This window comes from Molothrus ater, chromosome 2, assembly GCF_012460135.2.
Source record: "Molothrus ater isolate BHLD 08-10-18 breed brown headed cowbird chromosome 2, BPBGC_Mater_1.1, whole genome shotgun sequence".
In the NCBI taxonomy this organism is placed as follows: Eukaryota; Metazoa; Chordata; class Aves; order Passeriformes; family Icteridae; genus Molothrus; species Molothrus ater.
The window spans coordinates 16,940,931-16,959,227 of NC_050479.2; the positions used below are offsets into that span (position 1 = coordinate 16,940,931).

At 44.4% G+C, this 18,297-nt stretch overlaps 1 protein-coding gene across 1 annotated transcript in view; it reads right to left on the reverse strand.

Moving 5' to 3' along the window:
* NHS (NHS actin remodeling regulator) overlaps window positions 1–17,916 on the reverse strand; it is a 244,249-nt gene extending 226,333 nt beyond the window's left edge. The window contains 1 exon segment of the mRNA XM_054518608.1: window positions 17,516–17,916. Within this exon segment, the coding sequence (XP_054374583.1) occupies window positions 17,516–17,915 (400 nt within the window). The 5' untranslated portion in view covers window position 17,916.
* Window positions 17,917–18,297: the final 381 nt, after the last annotated feature.

Genomic DNA, 18,297 nt, shown 5'->3' on the forward strand with positions numbered 1-18,297 from the left:
GCCATGATTTTCTGATCAAAACTATTTTTTCTGAGTATTTGAGGATTTCCATTAGGCTCAAGGAAGGAGGATTTCCATTAGGCTCTTCTCTCCATGCTACCCCAGCCATGCCTGGGATGGGAGGGAGCCTGCGCTGCTCTCTCCACTGTTACAGCAGAGCACTAACATTGCCATGTGCTGTTTCCATGGCCCTGGAACACCCCACAGATGCACTTCATTTCCTCTCCAGCAGCAGCAGCAGCAGCAAGGCTCACTACAACTACCCAAACAGGCTGTCATCCTCAGGTGTTTTCACTACTGAAGAGGATGTGCATGGACACCACTCCACTTTTCTTATCAGGTGATAGAAAGTGGGCATTAATATAAATCTCCTGTCATTGGCCATAGCTACAGAGGGCTCCTGAAGCTGTGGAAGCAGCTAAAAACGAGTCTGTGTGCACCCAGGAGCAGTGCCCTGGGCTCCTTTCCACAGGTGAAAGGAAAACCACGTTCTCGCAGGGGAATGGGCAGAGGAGTGAATCCATCAATGCCTGGGGAGCATGGGGCAGAAGGGCACCCTCATACACCTCATGCCATAAGTGTGGGACAACTTTTGCCTCCAGAGGGCAGAGAAACGTAAATGGAAACGATCCAGGTTGCTGTGACAGCTCCGTGTGCCCGGCCTTTTGACTGAGTTCCAGGAGAGAGGGAGGGAAGGCAAAACAAACCCCGAAGTGATTCCTGAGGGCAGGAAGGGAAGCTTTGTGTGCCCGGTAATGAACTCAGGGCCTGGCACAGCCGCAGCCGCCCGCGCTTTGTTCCCGCTCCGCCATCCGCCGGGGAGCTCATCTGTCCCAGCAGCACACGGTAATGATGGCAAGGGTTAAATACCACTTACACGGAGGTACAAAAGGCCAGCATCATTGCATATGAGGCCAGACAGCTGGTTTGTATAATTCCAGTTTTTGCAGAGTGTTTTCTTTCCAGTGCGTCCCCTTAAAAAAGCTTTTCCTCATGAGTTAATTCTCTCGCTGGAGAATGCCAGTGCAGCTCCAATTATGTCTGAGATAATCCAAAGCTAAATTCGCTGTCAAACTCAGACCTGGGATAAGACTTCAAGAAAAAAACTGTTATAAAATTATTCACCATTAAATCATTTAAAGACAAGGCAGAGAGTTTATTTTGTGTCTATCCTGTTGTGGTTTTTCCCCCCAAAAAAACCTAACCACTCTATGTTTCTAAGAGTTTCCAGATAAGAACATCTGTTTTTAAATAATCTCAGTGCTACTTTGGAGTTTCTACATCTTACAATGACACAATCAGCTGCTTTTTATTAGCTTAATTAACTTATTTGTTTGTGCAACACCATTGGTGAATGTTCATCCATTCATCGCTGCACATCAAGCAACTGGGGCAGATCCAGTAGCAGGAGTGTTCTGTGCTTGCCAATTCTGGTATATCAGCACTAACTAGTAGCTGAATCACACTTGCCTTGCCTGAGCAGGCATTCACTGAAGACAAACAGTTGCTTACTGAATCCTCTTTCCTCCACATTTTAACAGCTAAGAAGTGAACTAAAAGCATAAGGCAACAGCAAGGTATTTAAGGTGCAGCTGAATCCTCCTTCCCCTAACTCCCTGTCTCCAAGAGTCCTTGAAGCCATGAAAAAAATGCCCTTTTCCAGGGATATCCCTGCAACCATGAGTACAAGAAGGAGCTGATCCATGAGGACTCTTGCAAACAGATTTTACACTACCATGCACAGCTTTGCAAGGCTTTGGAATACCATCGTAGAAGTTCTTGGAATTTCTCACAGTGTGAGCTAATACTGACTGCCAAAGAGCTGAGGGGAGAAGGCAGAGCAAAGCAGTCTCCTAATTTGATAACATGCTGTATGACCTTCACCTCAGCCCACCACTTGAAGCCTTTGGCACTTGACTCTCCTGTTGAGAATGGATGGAGGATACTGGGCATCGCTCTTCAATTCACAGGACAAAGAGCAGGAGCAATAGTGAGGTGCAGGGTGTGCCACAACAGCCCTCAGGGACCAAATTCAACAGTTTCACTTCAACTATGTTCAACAAGGGAGAAAGCCCCTTTGCTGCACTCAGTCTGACTGACAAGCAATCTTCCCTGCAAGTCCCTTCCCAATCTTCCCTTCCCTTTCTAATGGCTCAGAGCAGTGGCCTTGATGCCTGTCCTTTTAGAGTGTAAATGAAAAAGCATGGTCCTTGAAGCTTTTAATCATGGCACCGCAAGCTCTTAAATGCTTCAAAGGCCGGAGTATAGAGGGACACATGGAAGAACCAGAAAATTCCATAGAGTCCAGTCCAATTCCTGCAACTATATCTATTCTGTACCTACCCCTTGGACAGCACTATTCTATCTGATCTGATTTTGACTTTTTGCAATGAGTGGAAGTGGACAAGCTGCTTGGCAGCTGTGAAGATGCTGTGCATGATGGAGTGAGGGGGTGTTTCACTGAAAGACAGGTCTCAATTTGTCCTACAGTGCCCAATGATCTCACAAGAAGATTGCAAGCAGTTTTGAAATGTCTTGACCAAAGCACTGTTGCTGTCCCTGCTGGAAACAAAAGCACCTTGTAATCATGCCATAAACCAAGAAGTTTTATAACAAGCCCTCTCCTCTACCAAACTGCAACTGTAAATAGAAGAATGGAGATCTCCACCTCCACTAAAATGAACAAAGCTGTAGATGTGGGTTTAAAAGGTAAGGGGGATATGATTACACTTTACAAGCCACCTGCAGATCTTGAGTAAACTACTATTTAATTGAATCACTCTTCTGAAATTTCCTTTAAAGAAAAAGAAAGATACTGACTCATTATGGTTTCTTTGATCCTTTCCAACACAAGCAGCTATATGAAACAAGTAATTTTCCTTCCCTGGGTCCTCCCCTATTTGCTTACTGAAGTGTCAGCCTGCTCCAGGAGACTGTCCCTGCTTGTGACATAACACTGCTTATCCTGCCTATCATCTCTGTTAAAGATGCAACAGTTCTTATTAAACTACTAATGAGGTATGTCTCCTGCCATGGGAGGGTAAACCATGTCTACCAAGGCACCGCAAAGAACAAACAAATCAGGACATTGCTTGTGACCTTCCCAGTCTCCACCAGCATTTTCTATTTCTTCTAATTCATTTTCTATTTCTTCTAATACATCCTGCTCTGTCTACATCCCCTTAGAAATGACAGTCAAACCTAATGTTGTCCAAAGCCCTTTTATGCTGGAGCATCTCTTTCTTGAGGGACTTCATACTTAAATGTCCATTTAAATATTCTTCTGCATGTGCATGATATCTACACTCCCTCTATGCTTGTGAACTACAGAGGAAAAGCTAATAGTGTTTAATAACACACTAAGGTGATGGTAACAAAAGCAAAGCTACAGCTTTCCATAACATTAGATTTACTGTATTAAGCTTTTAATACTGCAAGAGATTAACAGTGACAGATTCTCTTGTAGAGTAGCAAAAGCTATTGCAATTCTTGCAACTTTCACATTAATCACATTTAAACATGCTGCTAACAGATGGGCATCATGGAGTGCTAGGTCTTTCACAAGCCAGTACTAACAAAAAGGATGTCTGAGAGATCTTGTGGCTTCTATAGTTCAGAGGGATTGTATATCCAGGCACCTTGTTATTGTTTTCGTTGTATATTATCTAGGATTATTAGAAAAGCTCAAGTTAAATAGATGACAGACTTCAGCATACGTGAGCAGGAAGGGAGAGGAAGGGGGGCAGAAAGAGTAAAAACAAGACCACCCACACAAAGTTCCTCTAAGTCCACATTTCACGTGCATGATCATGATTTTTCCACTACACAGGGCAAGCATTAGGTTCTGCAGTGCAACTTTTCCTCTGGCACTACTACCTGCAAAAACCTTTCCCCAAAGCCAGACACAAGCCCAAACTGTGAAAAATGAGCTGCCAGGCTCAAACCTGGCTGGACAGAGAATGACAGTGTGTCCTCCCTCCCCTTTCATTAGTGCAGATGTCAGGTTCAGGTGGCCCTTTCTGACTGAAGCCGGGACAGCACCTGAAGAAAACCAGCATTAGAACTTGGCACCCAGAGAGAATGTAGATGTTTAATAAACTTCCCAGGACTGTTTTTTAATTAAACCAAGTCCCAAGGTAAAACCTCATCTTTACATGACTGTAATTAACCAGGACAAACTGCCTGTAAGGTAAGAAAGCTCAATCTCCTCTATGAGCCAGACCTCAAAAGAAAGACTGGCAATTGCAAACTCAGCCCAACCTAAGCTTGGTCCTCACAGAGTAAGGCCTGCACATCTCCTCAGTTCCAGCCTGAAAAGTGAGACTGGAGAATCACACCTGGGGGTACTGCCTTCCTATGGCACCTGAAAGCATTTGCCCATGAAGGACAGAAGCACTCCTGATGTGGAAGGGTCTCAGCCTTGCAGATTGCCAGTCATTTACAAACCAGGTCTGTGTGTTGTGGATCTATCACCCCAAAACACCCACACCCCCACCCAGCTTGCTCTCACTGCTTGTGTGATAACTCCTCCGAGAGGAAGGATGTGCTGTCACTCTGCCACAGACCTGAGAAGAGAGTGACAAAAAGCCTGTGGCAGCACCCACTTGACACTGTGACATTCACAGAACTTAAGGGACTCATGTGAACTAGGAACATCCTCTGCTCACAAGTGAAAGACAGGCTCACCTTTGAACAGGATGGATGGCCCAAAGTTTAGAGTGCTAAAACAGGGTGATCTGAATGGCACTAACAATCTCCCCCTAAGCTGTCATGAAAAGTCAGTGGCTGAATCCAGGTCTCCTAGGCAGTAGCATATTAGCTGCTAGGTCCTCCTTTTCAGTTCCAGCCTGCAAAACTAAACATTCTCAGCCCACTCAGGAGGAGCTCAGCACCTGGAGGGGTCTGAGTCTGCTCTACACACCTACCAACCACTGACTGATAGCAGCACAGTCCACCTAAAAGCTGTTTGCTGTGTCTCCTCATAAAACACATTCCAGTGTGTGTCCTTGGCCAGGGCCACACTGACATGCGGCTTACAGGGAGCAGAATTCACATGATACTCACAACTGACCACCATGACTCCAAAACATAGCAGAAAAAAGGCTGTACAGATATGAAAGGAAAATTCAGGTGAGCTTCCACAAGCTCTACAAATTTGTAAAATGTTCCTGTAGTGCTATCAGGGCACAAAGTAGTAGAAAGAACTCTGTATTATGCCAATGAAAAGAATATTGGTATATAATTCAGCATCCTCATATCCAAGGAATATGATCTGAAAGGAAAAACAGGAATTACTTTGACTTACTTTGAAAGGAAAAACAGGAATTACTTTGGAGATGTAACTTGGACAAAGAAATATTGTAGTATCAGCCAAGGTTTGTCTCAGTCAGCTCCAGCCTTCAGTACTAGAGCACTTAATTATGCTATCCAACATTCAGCTCTAGGGCTCTGTCCATCTGGCTCATGCCACTAGAATCAAGAAGCTACAGAAGAGCAGACTGCAGCAAACAAGGTCAGTATGTGCCAACTTCTGTAGAGACATATTTAACAAGCCCAAGGTTGGACTGTCTCAAAAGGGAACAAATGCACAGGAGACACCTCTTTGTGAAAACAAATACAACACATTTCTTCATTGTATCTGCAAATGACACTATCACAGAACCACAGAATGAACTAGGTGGGAAAAGACCTTTTGAGATCAAGTCCAACCTATGACCTAGACCTGCATCACTTTACCTTTCACTTACCCATCTGTTTTCCTGGAAGATTTTATTTCATTAACTTGGCTTTTCTACGTTTTAATTTTATTTTTCAACCCTTGCTGTAATATAGCAGGGGCAGTTCATTCAAAAGCAAAGTCTTTACTCTTGCAAGTATGCAAGTACCAAACAGCAGAATTCCCACATCCCTAAGCAAGATGTATCTCACTTCTGATCACCCATTACATGCAGCAGAGGTTTCCATCAATAACATCACAGTCTCTGAGTCCAAACTCATCTTCCATTGAGAGAAGGAGGGAATGGGAAGGAAGTGAACTCAACCATGAGATGCTTTTGGATGAAGATACAAAGTCAAAACAAGCAAAAAACAAGATACATCAATTACCTTCAATTTTTACCCACGTAATGAGAGGTGGAGTACTAAATATATTCTCTCATTTGACCAGTTTGCTGCTAATCTGGTTATAAATTTCTTCTCCCATTTATCAAGATTTTCTAATCTCAGTGACCAATATTATCTTGTCCAATCTTTCCACTGGTCTTCTGTTATCTGGATACCATTTCTCTCTGTATGTATATATATGTGTGTGTGCCTGTGTCTGTGTGTGTGTGTCTGTGTGTACACAAAGTTGTTCCTCCTCTAGTGACACACAGAATTTTGAGGAAGAACCTCTTGGTTTTCTTCTTCATTGAGAAAAACCTATTTCAATTGTTGTTAAAAAAGGTCTGCACAAAAATGGCACACTTACTTATTTTAACCTTTAATCTCACAGTCCAAAATGCTGCTTATCAAGACAGATGTAAAGCCAAACAGGAAAAGGAAATAATCAGCCTGAGCTATGATATTTTGCAGTTCCCTCTTATTTTCTTTAACTAATTGCCATTCAACTGGGTTCTTAGGAACAAGCAGATAAATGAAACATACTTTTAATCTACACTAATAATTTGTGTTAAGTTCCACTTGGACAATTTCATAAATGAATAGTCACATTATAGCTGCTGAATGTAGCTGTAACCCATTCACTCATTTACAGACACAGCACTTCTCAAATACAGGTGCTCATTTTCATATGTGCCTCTAGGCACATGATTTTATTGTTGTATCTGAGAGAGAATCATACTCTAAATTTTGTGTGTATTGACAGAGGTCCCTGAAAATTTTTACAGCACAAACTGGGTAAATACCCTAGGTCATACTTCAATCTGGACACTGAGTCACATCAGCTAAGAGAGATCTACAATTAATGATAAACCTTCAGGTGAGCCTCCTGGTCTCCCTTAGGAGGGTTTTGTCCAGAGCACAGCTTATCCAACCTCTGTCTTAGCACCAAGGCTATATCAAGCCTGTGGCAGCTGTAACAGAGGCCTAAAAATACTACTGAAGTAATGAAGCAGTGATACTTACTTTAGAATATTAGCAGAGTAATGATTGCCACAAAATACACTTCAGCTACAGTGCAGTTTGAAAGTACAGGAGCTTAAACCAGTTCTTTTAATGTGCCAGGCACAATGAGTGCATTTACAACATCTATTAAAAGCAGGTTATGTTTGGGGGAGAGGGATAATTACATCTTAGCAGGTAGTTTATTAACTGAACAAGACAGCACCACATTAAAGATAATCAATGGAGAATAAACCACAGTTGTAAAAATTAATACTGTTCATTCACACCATGAAGGGAGTGAGGGGGTGGTGTCTGTGCTATTAAGACAGAAGTGAAAGTATAGCCCCTGTGAAACCACCATGAGAAGAGGAGTAAAGGATAGGATGGCACAAAATGAAAGTCACTCAAGGCGTAAGTTTCAAAAAAACAATACTGAAATTGAAAAGAAATAATCAGCAATTCTGGAGGGGAAAGAGGAATATGAACAACCAGTTTTGCAAACAGTGGAACTAATGAAGCCTGGTTTTCTCCTGCTTTTATGTCATGCAAAGACTGACTTTCACATTGAAGTAAATGTGAGCTCCAACTGGAGCACTTTTTTTTATTAGATTGGAACATTTATATGGGATTCCTTTCCCAGTGGATTTTCTAGTTTCTAATAAAGAACAGGACCTTCCTCCAAACGCAGTAGGAATAATCTGTCCTCTCCTTTACCTGGCAGCCTCTTTTATGATTTCTACATTGTGGCAATGTAGTTGAAATTGTAGCTGAGTAACAAATATAAAATTCCTGAATGGCTGGTGTGAGATACCCAGGCACACCCACCTCCTTCCCTGCTATACACTCAAAATGTGCTATTCCTTAATACTTGTTTTGGATAAGAAACAAGGCTAAAAACAGTGCTGCCAGGATTATCCAACTTATGGGGGAATTTTTTCTTTGGCATGCTAACCATATGCAAGGCTTTAGGCAATTTTCTGCAGAGATCAAGACCTCAGGTTCCTGCAGCAATACTTGTTGCAAGGAATAGTCAACACAGGAGGGGAGATGAGATCTCCTCAGTGTGCTGAGATAGGAGCCTCTGTGATGATTTTAACTGCTGGGGTTGAGGAGGGCCAGAGGAGCTGAGTTTAGTACAGCCCGAAGCAGAAGGACCAGTCAGAAGCTGGTTTGGATAAGTATGAGAAAGTCATCCCCACAAAAAAATAAAAGAAAGAAAAAAAGCTTGCATTGAGAATTTGGGCTGTGCAGAGCTATGCAGTTTCCAGGGTTAAGGCTGGCCATGTGAAAGTCAGTGGTCAATCCATGACATAGGATTTCTTTACTTAGAAATTAATTAAGATACATCTCCTGACTCTCCTCCTGTATACAACACTTAACCAAAAACCACTTCACCAAAGAAAAGACCATGCCTATGACAAGAATAGATCCTCTTTTTCCTGCAAGTAAATGAACTTTACAGGGTGAAAAAATGGAACTGGGTAGTATCCATTCTTTGGACTGACTCTGATTTGCATAGTAAGCATTAAATCATAATTAATCTCTTGTTTCACTTAAAATTAAATCATCCCTTATCATAGATCACTAGATCACTAAGTAGTGGATGCAGTGAAACATGTATAGCATCTTATAAAAGTTTGCCTCTGAGCATCACAGTGAGTTACTGCTGCTGTTATCTTGAGTTTCATCATCCAGAAGATCTGATATCTGCCATCATGGACAGTTACAGGCTTCTGTAGAGAACAATGCTTGGCAATGCCTTTTTGGGAAAGGAAAAAAAATCAGGCAAAAGTGAGCATGCACAGAGAGCCCAGTTTTGCTTTTAAAGCAATCCAAAGCCTCTGGAGACACTGGAATTTTTCAGTGCACCCTACATATTCTGCTCCTAAGAATGACCCAGTTCTGTAGCCACTGATACACACATCTTCAAGAAGGATTAGCACCATTTCCCCCCCAGCTCACCCTCTGTCCAGGTCAACTTAAAAGTCTGTTCAAACATTGTCAGGATAACAAAACACACTTTGAAAAGGCAGGGGGAAAAGCTGCAGAGGCCTGAAGACTCTGTGCATTTTTATAGCACAACACATACTCATTCCCCTTAATCACATGCACACACTTGCAAGGCATCTCCACCAAACTTTCTCAGGGATTTGGTCTGAGTGGCTGTAGTTCAAAGTCCAACTGCCTTGGCAGCTGAAAAGAAAGAGAAAACCATGGTGGCTTTGTAAGAATTACAGTGATCTTATTAAAAAAAAAAAAGTATGTCACTCTCTGCTGGGACTTTACATGGCAGTGCCACGCAGCACTCATTGAATTGAGCAGCATTTCAACACACAGCTCCTGGTATAATAAGACTACAGGCTTAATTAGGTTCCTATCAGTATTGCTTTTTTCCTGCCTTCAGCCAAGAAGGTATAAGAAAAGATTGTCCAATACAGATACTGCAATTTAAAGTCTCAAGTTAAGAACACAGTGGGTGTATATCTACTATAAAATCTACCCTAAAAACATGCCAGTTGTTAAACTAAGCAGTGCATTAGAAGCAGTTAGATATAATGAGAATGTAAATGGAAAGAATTCTAGGGAGATATTTCAGCTAAAAACAGCATACACACTATGCTATCTTTTATTTTAATCATGCTTTAAGCCCTGCCTTTTTGAACTTTTTATAAATTCTGCTATCTCCCTTTGCAGTTACTTACATATTGGTATATAAATTCAAAGACGAGAAGCAATTAGGAATGAAGCGAAGACTCCCTCTCTTGATGCTAATACATCAAAGGAAGTGAAAAAAACCTTCCCCCCTCATACACACTGGGTAACACAGAGAGTTTCTGCTCTTCACAGCCTAATAGCTCAAGTAGCTCCAATGGAGAGTCTGATGTCAGCCTCTGATTACATGGAGATGCCAACGATTGGAAAGAGCAGCTTCTGAGAAATCCCAGCTCTCTGACTCCGGCGACCACGCAACCCTGCAACAATGCATTTCAAACACACACATGGATTACTCACATCAGCTGGCCCTATTTTTTCCCCACTTTGGAGATCACAACATTGCTATTAAGAGTTCCCTGGGAGTATCTGCTTGATTTAGGTACATGTGTGAAGGAAATGTGCCAGATCAGGGGCTTTTTTAAACAGCTGTCGCTCCCTGCACCCGATCTCTTTTGCTGTCCAGTTTGGAGAGAGGAAGAGCCAGGGGCTGCCTTTAAACAGACACACTTCAGAAGTCTGCTTTTGTCTGAATGGAGAAGAAGAGGTTGGGACTTTCACACCATGGCAGGGATCAGTAAGGACTGTTCCCACTTTTTTTGCACCTTTTCACAACTCTGACAGATCTGCCTAATCCAATCCTCAGAACTGAAGCCTCAGAACAGGTAAACCTATGTAAGAAATGCCAACAAAACCTGATTCTGCTGATTCAGAATAGCAGCTGAGTAGCACCCTGAAATTGGGTCTTTATATTTCCTTCCTGCAAGTCCTTCCCACAAGTCCTTCCCTCAGTCCAAGGACATTTGAGAACTGTGCAAGAGTTTTTTGGAAACACTCCAGGCCCTTCATCTTTCAAAAAGGAAAACTAACATCTCTTTTGCATCTGAATCAACAGGTGAATGACCTCCCCATGCCCTCAGCAAGTTACCAGAGACCATTTATTTCTTAATCACCATATCTCCCCTGTATGAGCAGGGAAACTAACCAAAAGTAGGAATGACTCTATTAATTTCCCTGGAACATTTATCTTATGTTTCTGTATGAACACAAACATTATCTATTAAGGCTTTTAAATAGAAGCATGGAGTTTTAAAAGGGATTGTAGGAAGAATTACTGTTAAACCATTAGATCCACAGTAAGTTCATGTCTCCTACAGGTCTGGTTCTATTTTGTCTGCAGTTTTGCTCCTGTATAAAGGAGACCTTATTGGTTTTAAAGGAGATAAAACATTTCCAGCAGAATTTCTAATAAACCCACTGGAGACTCTTGCTTGGCTCTTGAGCATGAGCCAGAAAGAAGCTGCAGTAACTACTACGATATTACACAGATGTGTAGCTGCAGTGAGGTGGAAATCAAACATTGAATGTTTTTTGATATGTTTTTTTTTTTTTGACTGGCAAGCTCTCCATCTAGCAACAAAATCCCCAAACATTCAAACCTGGTTCATTAGCTTAAGTACTATTTGTGGAATGACAAGCAAGGAGCTATAGAACAGACAAAATCTTTCTGAGCTACACCAGTGGAAGACCAAAGAAATTACACTCAGCAAAACTCTAGAAGATTTACACCTGTATAACAGGGAATGGCTCTGGAGGAAAACCACTGCTTTCTGCTCTTCATCTGTTACCAGGCTGTGCCAGACAAAGTCTAGTGAGTCCACCTGAGCTCTCAGAGCCTTTCCACCAAGCATCTCACTGGTCTTGGCAGGACAAAGGATTTTACACTATGCTTTTATCTGAAAAGAGACCAGAGTCTGCATTCCACAAGCTAACAGGACTGAAAGTGACAACCCCAGCTTTCAAAAAGTTACATCCCTGCCAAAGCCACCTGACAAATTCCATTCCATTACCTTCTATCAGATATTAAATGCATGAAAAAACAACTTCAAGCAAAGCCTCTGAATGGTTGTGTTCCTGTGTTAAAGGTATTCTATCACCATGCTGTAAACAAAGATAAGGCATTTTTCTGCTAAATGACAGTACTCTAGCTAATGGTGCTCTAGTAATGTTAAGGTAAATTGGGGATGGGATCCTTAAGTGAGCAGGTTTTTCTTCCTCTGTCCCTTTGTTGTTCTGACAGCAGTAAAGGTAAGAAGGAAAGCCCATGCTTTGGCCTCCCTCTCTTTTCCACTGAGCTAATGTGCCATCAATCCTCTGCATTTAGAAGAAACCATGCACTGAGGAAATTCTCCAACATTGCCACACCCTCAGCTTGGGTTATTTACACTGATGGGCAAACTACAGGCAAGTGTAGCAGAGGTGAGCTCTGTAACACAAATAAGCACACAGTGGCCAGCACAGCACCAAGAAACCAGACCTGACAAGTAAAGCCAAAAGCCTTTCTCCTTTTCCAAAACAAGTGAAGAGGTTGTGTCGTTCCATTCAGGCAGGTAAAGGAAACAAAGCTGAAAGTGATGGATTACTACATACAGTGTACAGCGGCTTTTCTTTGGAGGTTTTATTCTGCACCCACCAAAGACTTGCCAAGTAATATAATTTCAGTGTACAAAGGGAGCTCTGAATACATCCTCTTGCTTCATGTTCCCCAGGTTACATTAGCATGCACCTCTAAAAGTGTAACTACCCTCACACTTAAATAGGCTCACTAACTATAAAGGACAATAATATAAAGTCAAAGGAAGCTAGGAATCTCTTCTGTTTTGTCATCAGCAGTATCTGAGATATTTCTGTGTAAATGTATCCAACCCATGGAGATCTACAGCTGCACCTCAGTACCACAGAAAATCCATACCATGAAAATTGCACTTTGAATCTCAAGGCTCTCGAAGAGCTGAGATAAAGTGCAACACTTATCTTCCCAACATGGATGCTTTTTTTCTTTCAAGATGCATCTACTCTTAAGATCTCTGCAAGGATGCTCACCAATCCTAAGCCTGGGATGGCCTTACAATGCAACTGAATTCTGAGATGGAATCATGACAATTTCTTGTACATTTCAACAGCAATTGAGGCTTCAGCACATTAAGTCAAGGAGGAAGAGGTGCACTTTCTGATGAGCTTTGGCTGCAATATATCTTTTGTAAAAATGGTAGGACTGCGGCAGAAAATACATGAAAACCTTATAAGGGATTAAACATTTCCCTGCAGTGCTCAAAACCTAAACAGAAAAGCATTATATCAGTGTGGCTAAAAGCCACACTAACAAAAACTCCAAACCAAACAAAATCAAAACAAAACCACCTAAAAAGCACAAGGAAAGAGACTAAAAGCAAGAGTGAAACTTGCCAGGCTATTCTCAGTAACCAACTTCAATCAAACAGAATAAATTAATGTAGAGCCTAAAATTATAAAGAATCAGTTCAGAGCTGTCTTTTTTATCTCAATACTGACACTTCAGGAAAAAAGAAAATCCTATAGAGGAGCTCACTGTAGAGATCCAACAGCCTCTGAAGAGCAGAGTAACACAGGAGATCCCCACACATCGGAGCAGCTGCATCACTGACTGTTAGCAAATAGCAGAATCAGGAATGGAAAAGTGGAGCAATGAAAATACAGCAGGCAACTTCTGGAAACCATACAGCTTTTAGAAAGATTGGCTACTGGTAATACATTGATGCTTTTGAAAAAAAGCCTGGAATGTGTGGAATTCTCTGGGATGCCAGGGTGTAAAAAGGATCTCATTAGCTAGGGCTTTCAAAATCTGCTGCCCGGTTGTTGCCTATTATTCAGAAAGAAGATGGCTTACATCATCAGTTTCTGTAAAGTACAATATTCCACTTAAACTGCCAGATCTCTAGTCCCCTAGACTGAGAAATCATCCTTCCAAATAACCATGGAGGCACTGAGTCCCAAGTCTACACACTAGTCCAGCACTTCTGTTTCCATATTACCAAGATAATCAAGCATCTAATAATAAAACTGGGCAGTACCACACTGCCAACAAGAAAACTCCAAGCAACCTCCAGACTGACAACAATCATGTTATTCCTACATGGTTCTTTAGAAGCAGACCCTGGAACTGCTCATGATGAAAAGTAGTGGAGTGGCAGAAGGGCAAAGTAGTTAGTTCAGGAGCTGAGCAGGAAAGCATTTCTCACTGTTGTTTCTCTTATTTTCAGAGGATGGGAAAGGATTCATATTTACAAGATGCTGGCTGGCCAGAGGCTTAAAAGAAAGATGAAAGGACAAGCAGCATCTGGGGAGGCAGAGGTGAGGGACCTTGAGTTTTTAAAGATGACCTGCCTGTAACTACCAAGAATCCATCCTTTATTGTGCCTAACAAAGTATTCCAATCACACTGAACAGTGAAAAAAAAACAAAGGCAACACATAGGTAAATACCTTTACCAGTATCTTAGTAGAGAACTTTAAATAATTTTCTTAAAGCACAATATACACATACTTGCAAATGTTCACCATTGCAACAGCAACAGAGCTGAGAATGTTAAGGCCTTGTGAAAATAATGGCAGTAGTGATAAGCATTACTGGAAAGATGCCCATTTTATTTAATTTTAATTTTTCATTAATATTCCCTGAATCCAACATAGATGTTTTAATATAATGATACATAATTTTCACTATAATATACAAAATTATTTTGCAAAACTGTATTATATGCTATTTTCAAGATAACTCCATTCCTGCTCCCCTTCCCCTTGGTATCATCTCTGCAATTGCCAAGGAATGGCATTCTGGGCAAGGAATGCCCTTCTAACCACTGGCTCCAATAGGTCTCGAGATGGCATTAGCCCATAATTTCCTTTTTTATGCAGCCTGAGTGTTCACAGGAGAATCTCAGAATACAGCTGGCTTATGAGACTTGGAGAAAAAGGCCTTCCATTGTCACAGCTCAGTATCTGGGGTGTGTCCCGTAGCATTATTCTCAAATCACTGTACTGCCTGTGAAGTTGGAATAGAAGAATGTCTCACTGTGGCAAGACAGGCTAGTAGTTTTAAACTGAACACTTGAAAAACTTGTGGTTGGGCTGCACTGTCCTGGTGTTAACATCCCAGTACATGGTGTCTCAGTCAATGCACCAATAAGCCCAGCCCCTCCAGACTCATAACATGCAATAAATTCAATGCAGCCATTACAGTCATGCCATGGGTGGGGTGGCTGCATGGCTGTCACCAGCTTGTTCCTTGTGGTTGTGAGTCCAAACCTCCAGCCAGTTCTGAATTATTCTTAGATGTGTCATTTGGGCTGGACAGCCAAAAGACAACCCTGAGGCCATCCCATCATTTCCATGCTCACCACAGGAGATAGAAGTCAGTAAGCTTTAATGTGATGCTGTTAGGTCCTGGGCAGATCTGCGACCACCTGCGATTGCTCTCTTGGTTTCAAAAAAACAACTGGGTGTAGTAACTTGAGTGTAATACTTCCAGGAGTGAATTATGTAGGCACTTCATGCATAAAACAAACATTAGCATAGTCTTGCTGAAAGTTATAATGAAGGAGGAGGCGTCAGCCCAGAGAGGAGAAAGCACACTATCATTATACACTCCAGGGAAGATGGGCAGCTTCCTGCCAGGCACTTTTATCTGTCCCTCGGGAACAGTGAGCGGTCTGCAGGCCAAAGGGAGCATTGCTGTGGGTGCGTGTGGATTTGGGGGAATGTGAGGAGATAACGTGTGCAGCGGTGCTGTTCAGCTCTGGCTCTCAGCTGAGATGTTCAGATGCAGCACTGTGTAAATGCAGCTCTGCTGATCCAACACTGGAGGGGGAATAAAAGCAGCCAGAGGAGGCAGAGAAGTTGACGGTTCATGTACATTGGATTGCATTGAGGCTTTCACCTCCAGGGAAGATGTGATACAGCGCTGCATGGAGAGAGGTGATGAGGACAGGGAGGTGTGTTCTGAGCAGCTGTACAGCTGCAGGCAAGACACACACCTACTGGAGGATGGGTGGGGGGCAAAGCCAGTGTTGTGGAGGATCCCTTGGCTTGCCAGACCTAGGGACATCTGCAGATCTATCAGTGGCACTGTGCTGTATACAAGAGGAAGGAGGAACAGCTGGCAAACACAGGGAAGATCATGGCCAAAAAATTTCTCCCCTCTTTAAGAAAGAAGGATTTAAAAGAAAACCAAACACTAAAAAAAATTTATCATCACAGGGATAAAGCCAGACTCTCTAATTAAGCAGATGACATAACTGTGCTGTAATATCAAGATTTTGCTCTGTGATTTGCAAACAAGCTGCACTTGCACAATCCAGAAAGAAAAAAGCCATACAGATTAGAACAGCTAAGCTCTGCTCTCACTTACATTAGTATATACCCACACTTACTCAGCTCAAAAGACCTACAGATGAGAATGTGATACGAGGAGTTTCATTTCCTCAGACAGTTCCCTCACTAGCCCAGCCAAGCCTCCTTCTCACTGCAGTTTCCAATCACAGCCCAGCACTCTGCTCTGATTACACTCATGCTGAAACCACAAAAAAATCTCCCTCATTTTGGTCTCATCTATGGTTGATGTATATTAATACATCCCCAGCAAAGTCACTGTCACTGTACAGATGCTGAGTATGCAGCTTAAATACCGTTGAATACTTAAGGCTTGATTCTATTAATCAGGACAGCTTCATTGATCCTACTAGAGTAATGTATATTCCACAATGCTCCAAAGGGGAGGAAATCCCAAGCACAATTTTTTAAAATGGCATATTTACGAAAAACACCGAGAAGAGGGCATGGTCTTGCTTATCCTGGTGTAAACTCACTTTGCTGTACTTAGTGGAGCTACTGAGGATTTAGAGGGGCACAGCAAAAAGCAAAAGCTAAGCCAAATTCTCCTTTCAAGCCACCGCTTTTCCTGAAACAGATACTGAAAGGTCAGAACCAATACCAATCTCTGCTACTCCAGACTACCAACCCACAGCCCTATCTATCAAAAAACCCACGTATCCACAAGTGCTTGGGAAGCGTATGCACCAGCAAGAGTACAAAATCATTACACTGCTGTGAACACGAGCCATATTCAGCAGAAATCAGCAGCTGTTACGACTACAGAGCTTTTCGCTGCTTTTATAGTTTGGGTGGAGAAGAAATAGGATTCAAGCACTGCTCATAACACAAGTTGTATATTGCCTTGATCTTTATCCTCCTCCCCCTCCTCCACCCTCCCCTCTTCGCTCTTCAGGGCCACTCTTTAAACAGAAAGAAGTCATTAGCCAAACTTCCCTTATTTTATGGCCCCGACAGTTAGGTAACGACGAAGCAGTTTTATTATTTCTACTTAAGAGCGTTCGATCGGGAATTCAGAGACACTTCTAAGGGGAAGATATCTGCCGGGGAAGGGAGACGGGCCGGCAAAGGGAGAAAACCCAAATATGCCCGAGTGCGGCGGATCATCTCCATCAGTCCCGGCGCCCAGCTGACAGACCTCGTCCCCCTCCCTGGCCAAACCCTTGGCTTCAGGAGATGCGTCCCGAGAGCCCCGGCAGCCAGCTCCTTACGTAAGGCACAAACCACTGACATCATCCCTCCCGCCGGCATCGCCGCGGCGCCCAGCGGCGCCCGCAGACCGACCCGACCCGCGCCCGCCCGTTCCCTTCTCACTCTGCCGCCCCGCCGGGGCTCCTTTCCCACCGGCTCTGGCCCCAAACTTTGCACGGCAGGTGGCCAGGGGATGGCTTTCCCCGCCGGCGCCCCGTGCTGCGGTGCGCTCCATCCATCCCGCGGTGCGCCCCATCCATCCCGCGGTGCTCCCCATCCATCCCGCATTCCGTGCTACTTACGCACTGCCTCCTGCTTGGGGTCGAGGCCGCGCACGGCTCCCTGGAGGCCGGCGATGCGGCCGTGCAGCGCCCGTACGCGGCGGTGGGTACCCTGGATGTCAGCCTCGACCTCCTGGAAAAGGGTGCAGGCGTGCCGGGCCACGTCGGAGAGCTGTCGGAGGATCCGCGACAGGGCTACGTTGCTGACCGAGCAGAGGTCCAGCACCATCAGCACCGCTGCCGCCTCCCTCTCCCCGCCGCCAGCCGCCTCGGCGCCCTCGCTCGCCGTTCCCGGCTCCTCCGGCGGCGGGTCCCGCGGCGGCGGCGGCGGCTCCGCGCCCCAGCTCTCCTCCAGCACGGAGGCGGCGGGCTGCCGCCGGCACAGCCGCTGCGGCTCCACGGTCCGCTTGGCGAACGGCATGGCCGAGCCCTCGGCCGGAGCTCTCCCGGGCTCCCGCGGGCACTGGCGGGGATCGCTGCCCTCTTCCTCCTCCTCCTCCTCCTCCTCGTCCTCGTCCTCCTCCTCCTGGCCGCCGCCGCTCCTTGCCCGCCGCCGTCACTCGCGGGCGGCCGCCGGCGGGCGGCTCATCGCCTCGCTCCCTCCCTGCGCGGGGCTCCTGCGCTGCGGGGCGGCCGCCGCGCCGCCGAGCATCCGCCGCCGCTGCCGCTGCCGCCGCGGGAGCCGGGGCACATCCGCGCCGCCTCGCTCGCTCGCTCGCTCGCTCGCTCCCTCCCTCTCACGCCGTCCCGCTCCGGCGGCGGGTGTGAAGGGGCGGCCCGAAAACGCGGAGACAGGAATCCCG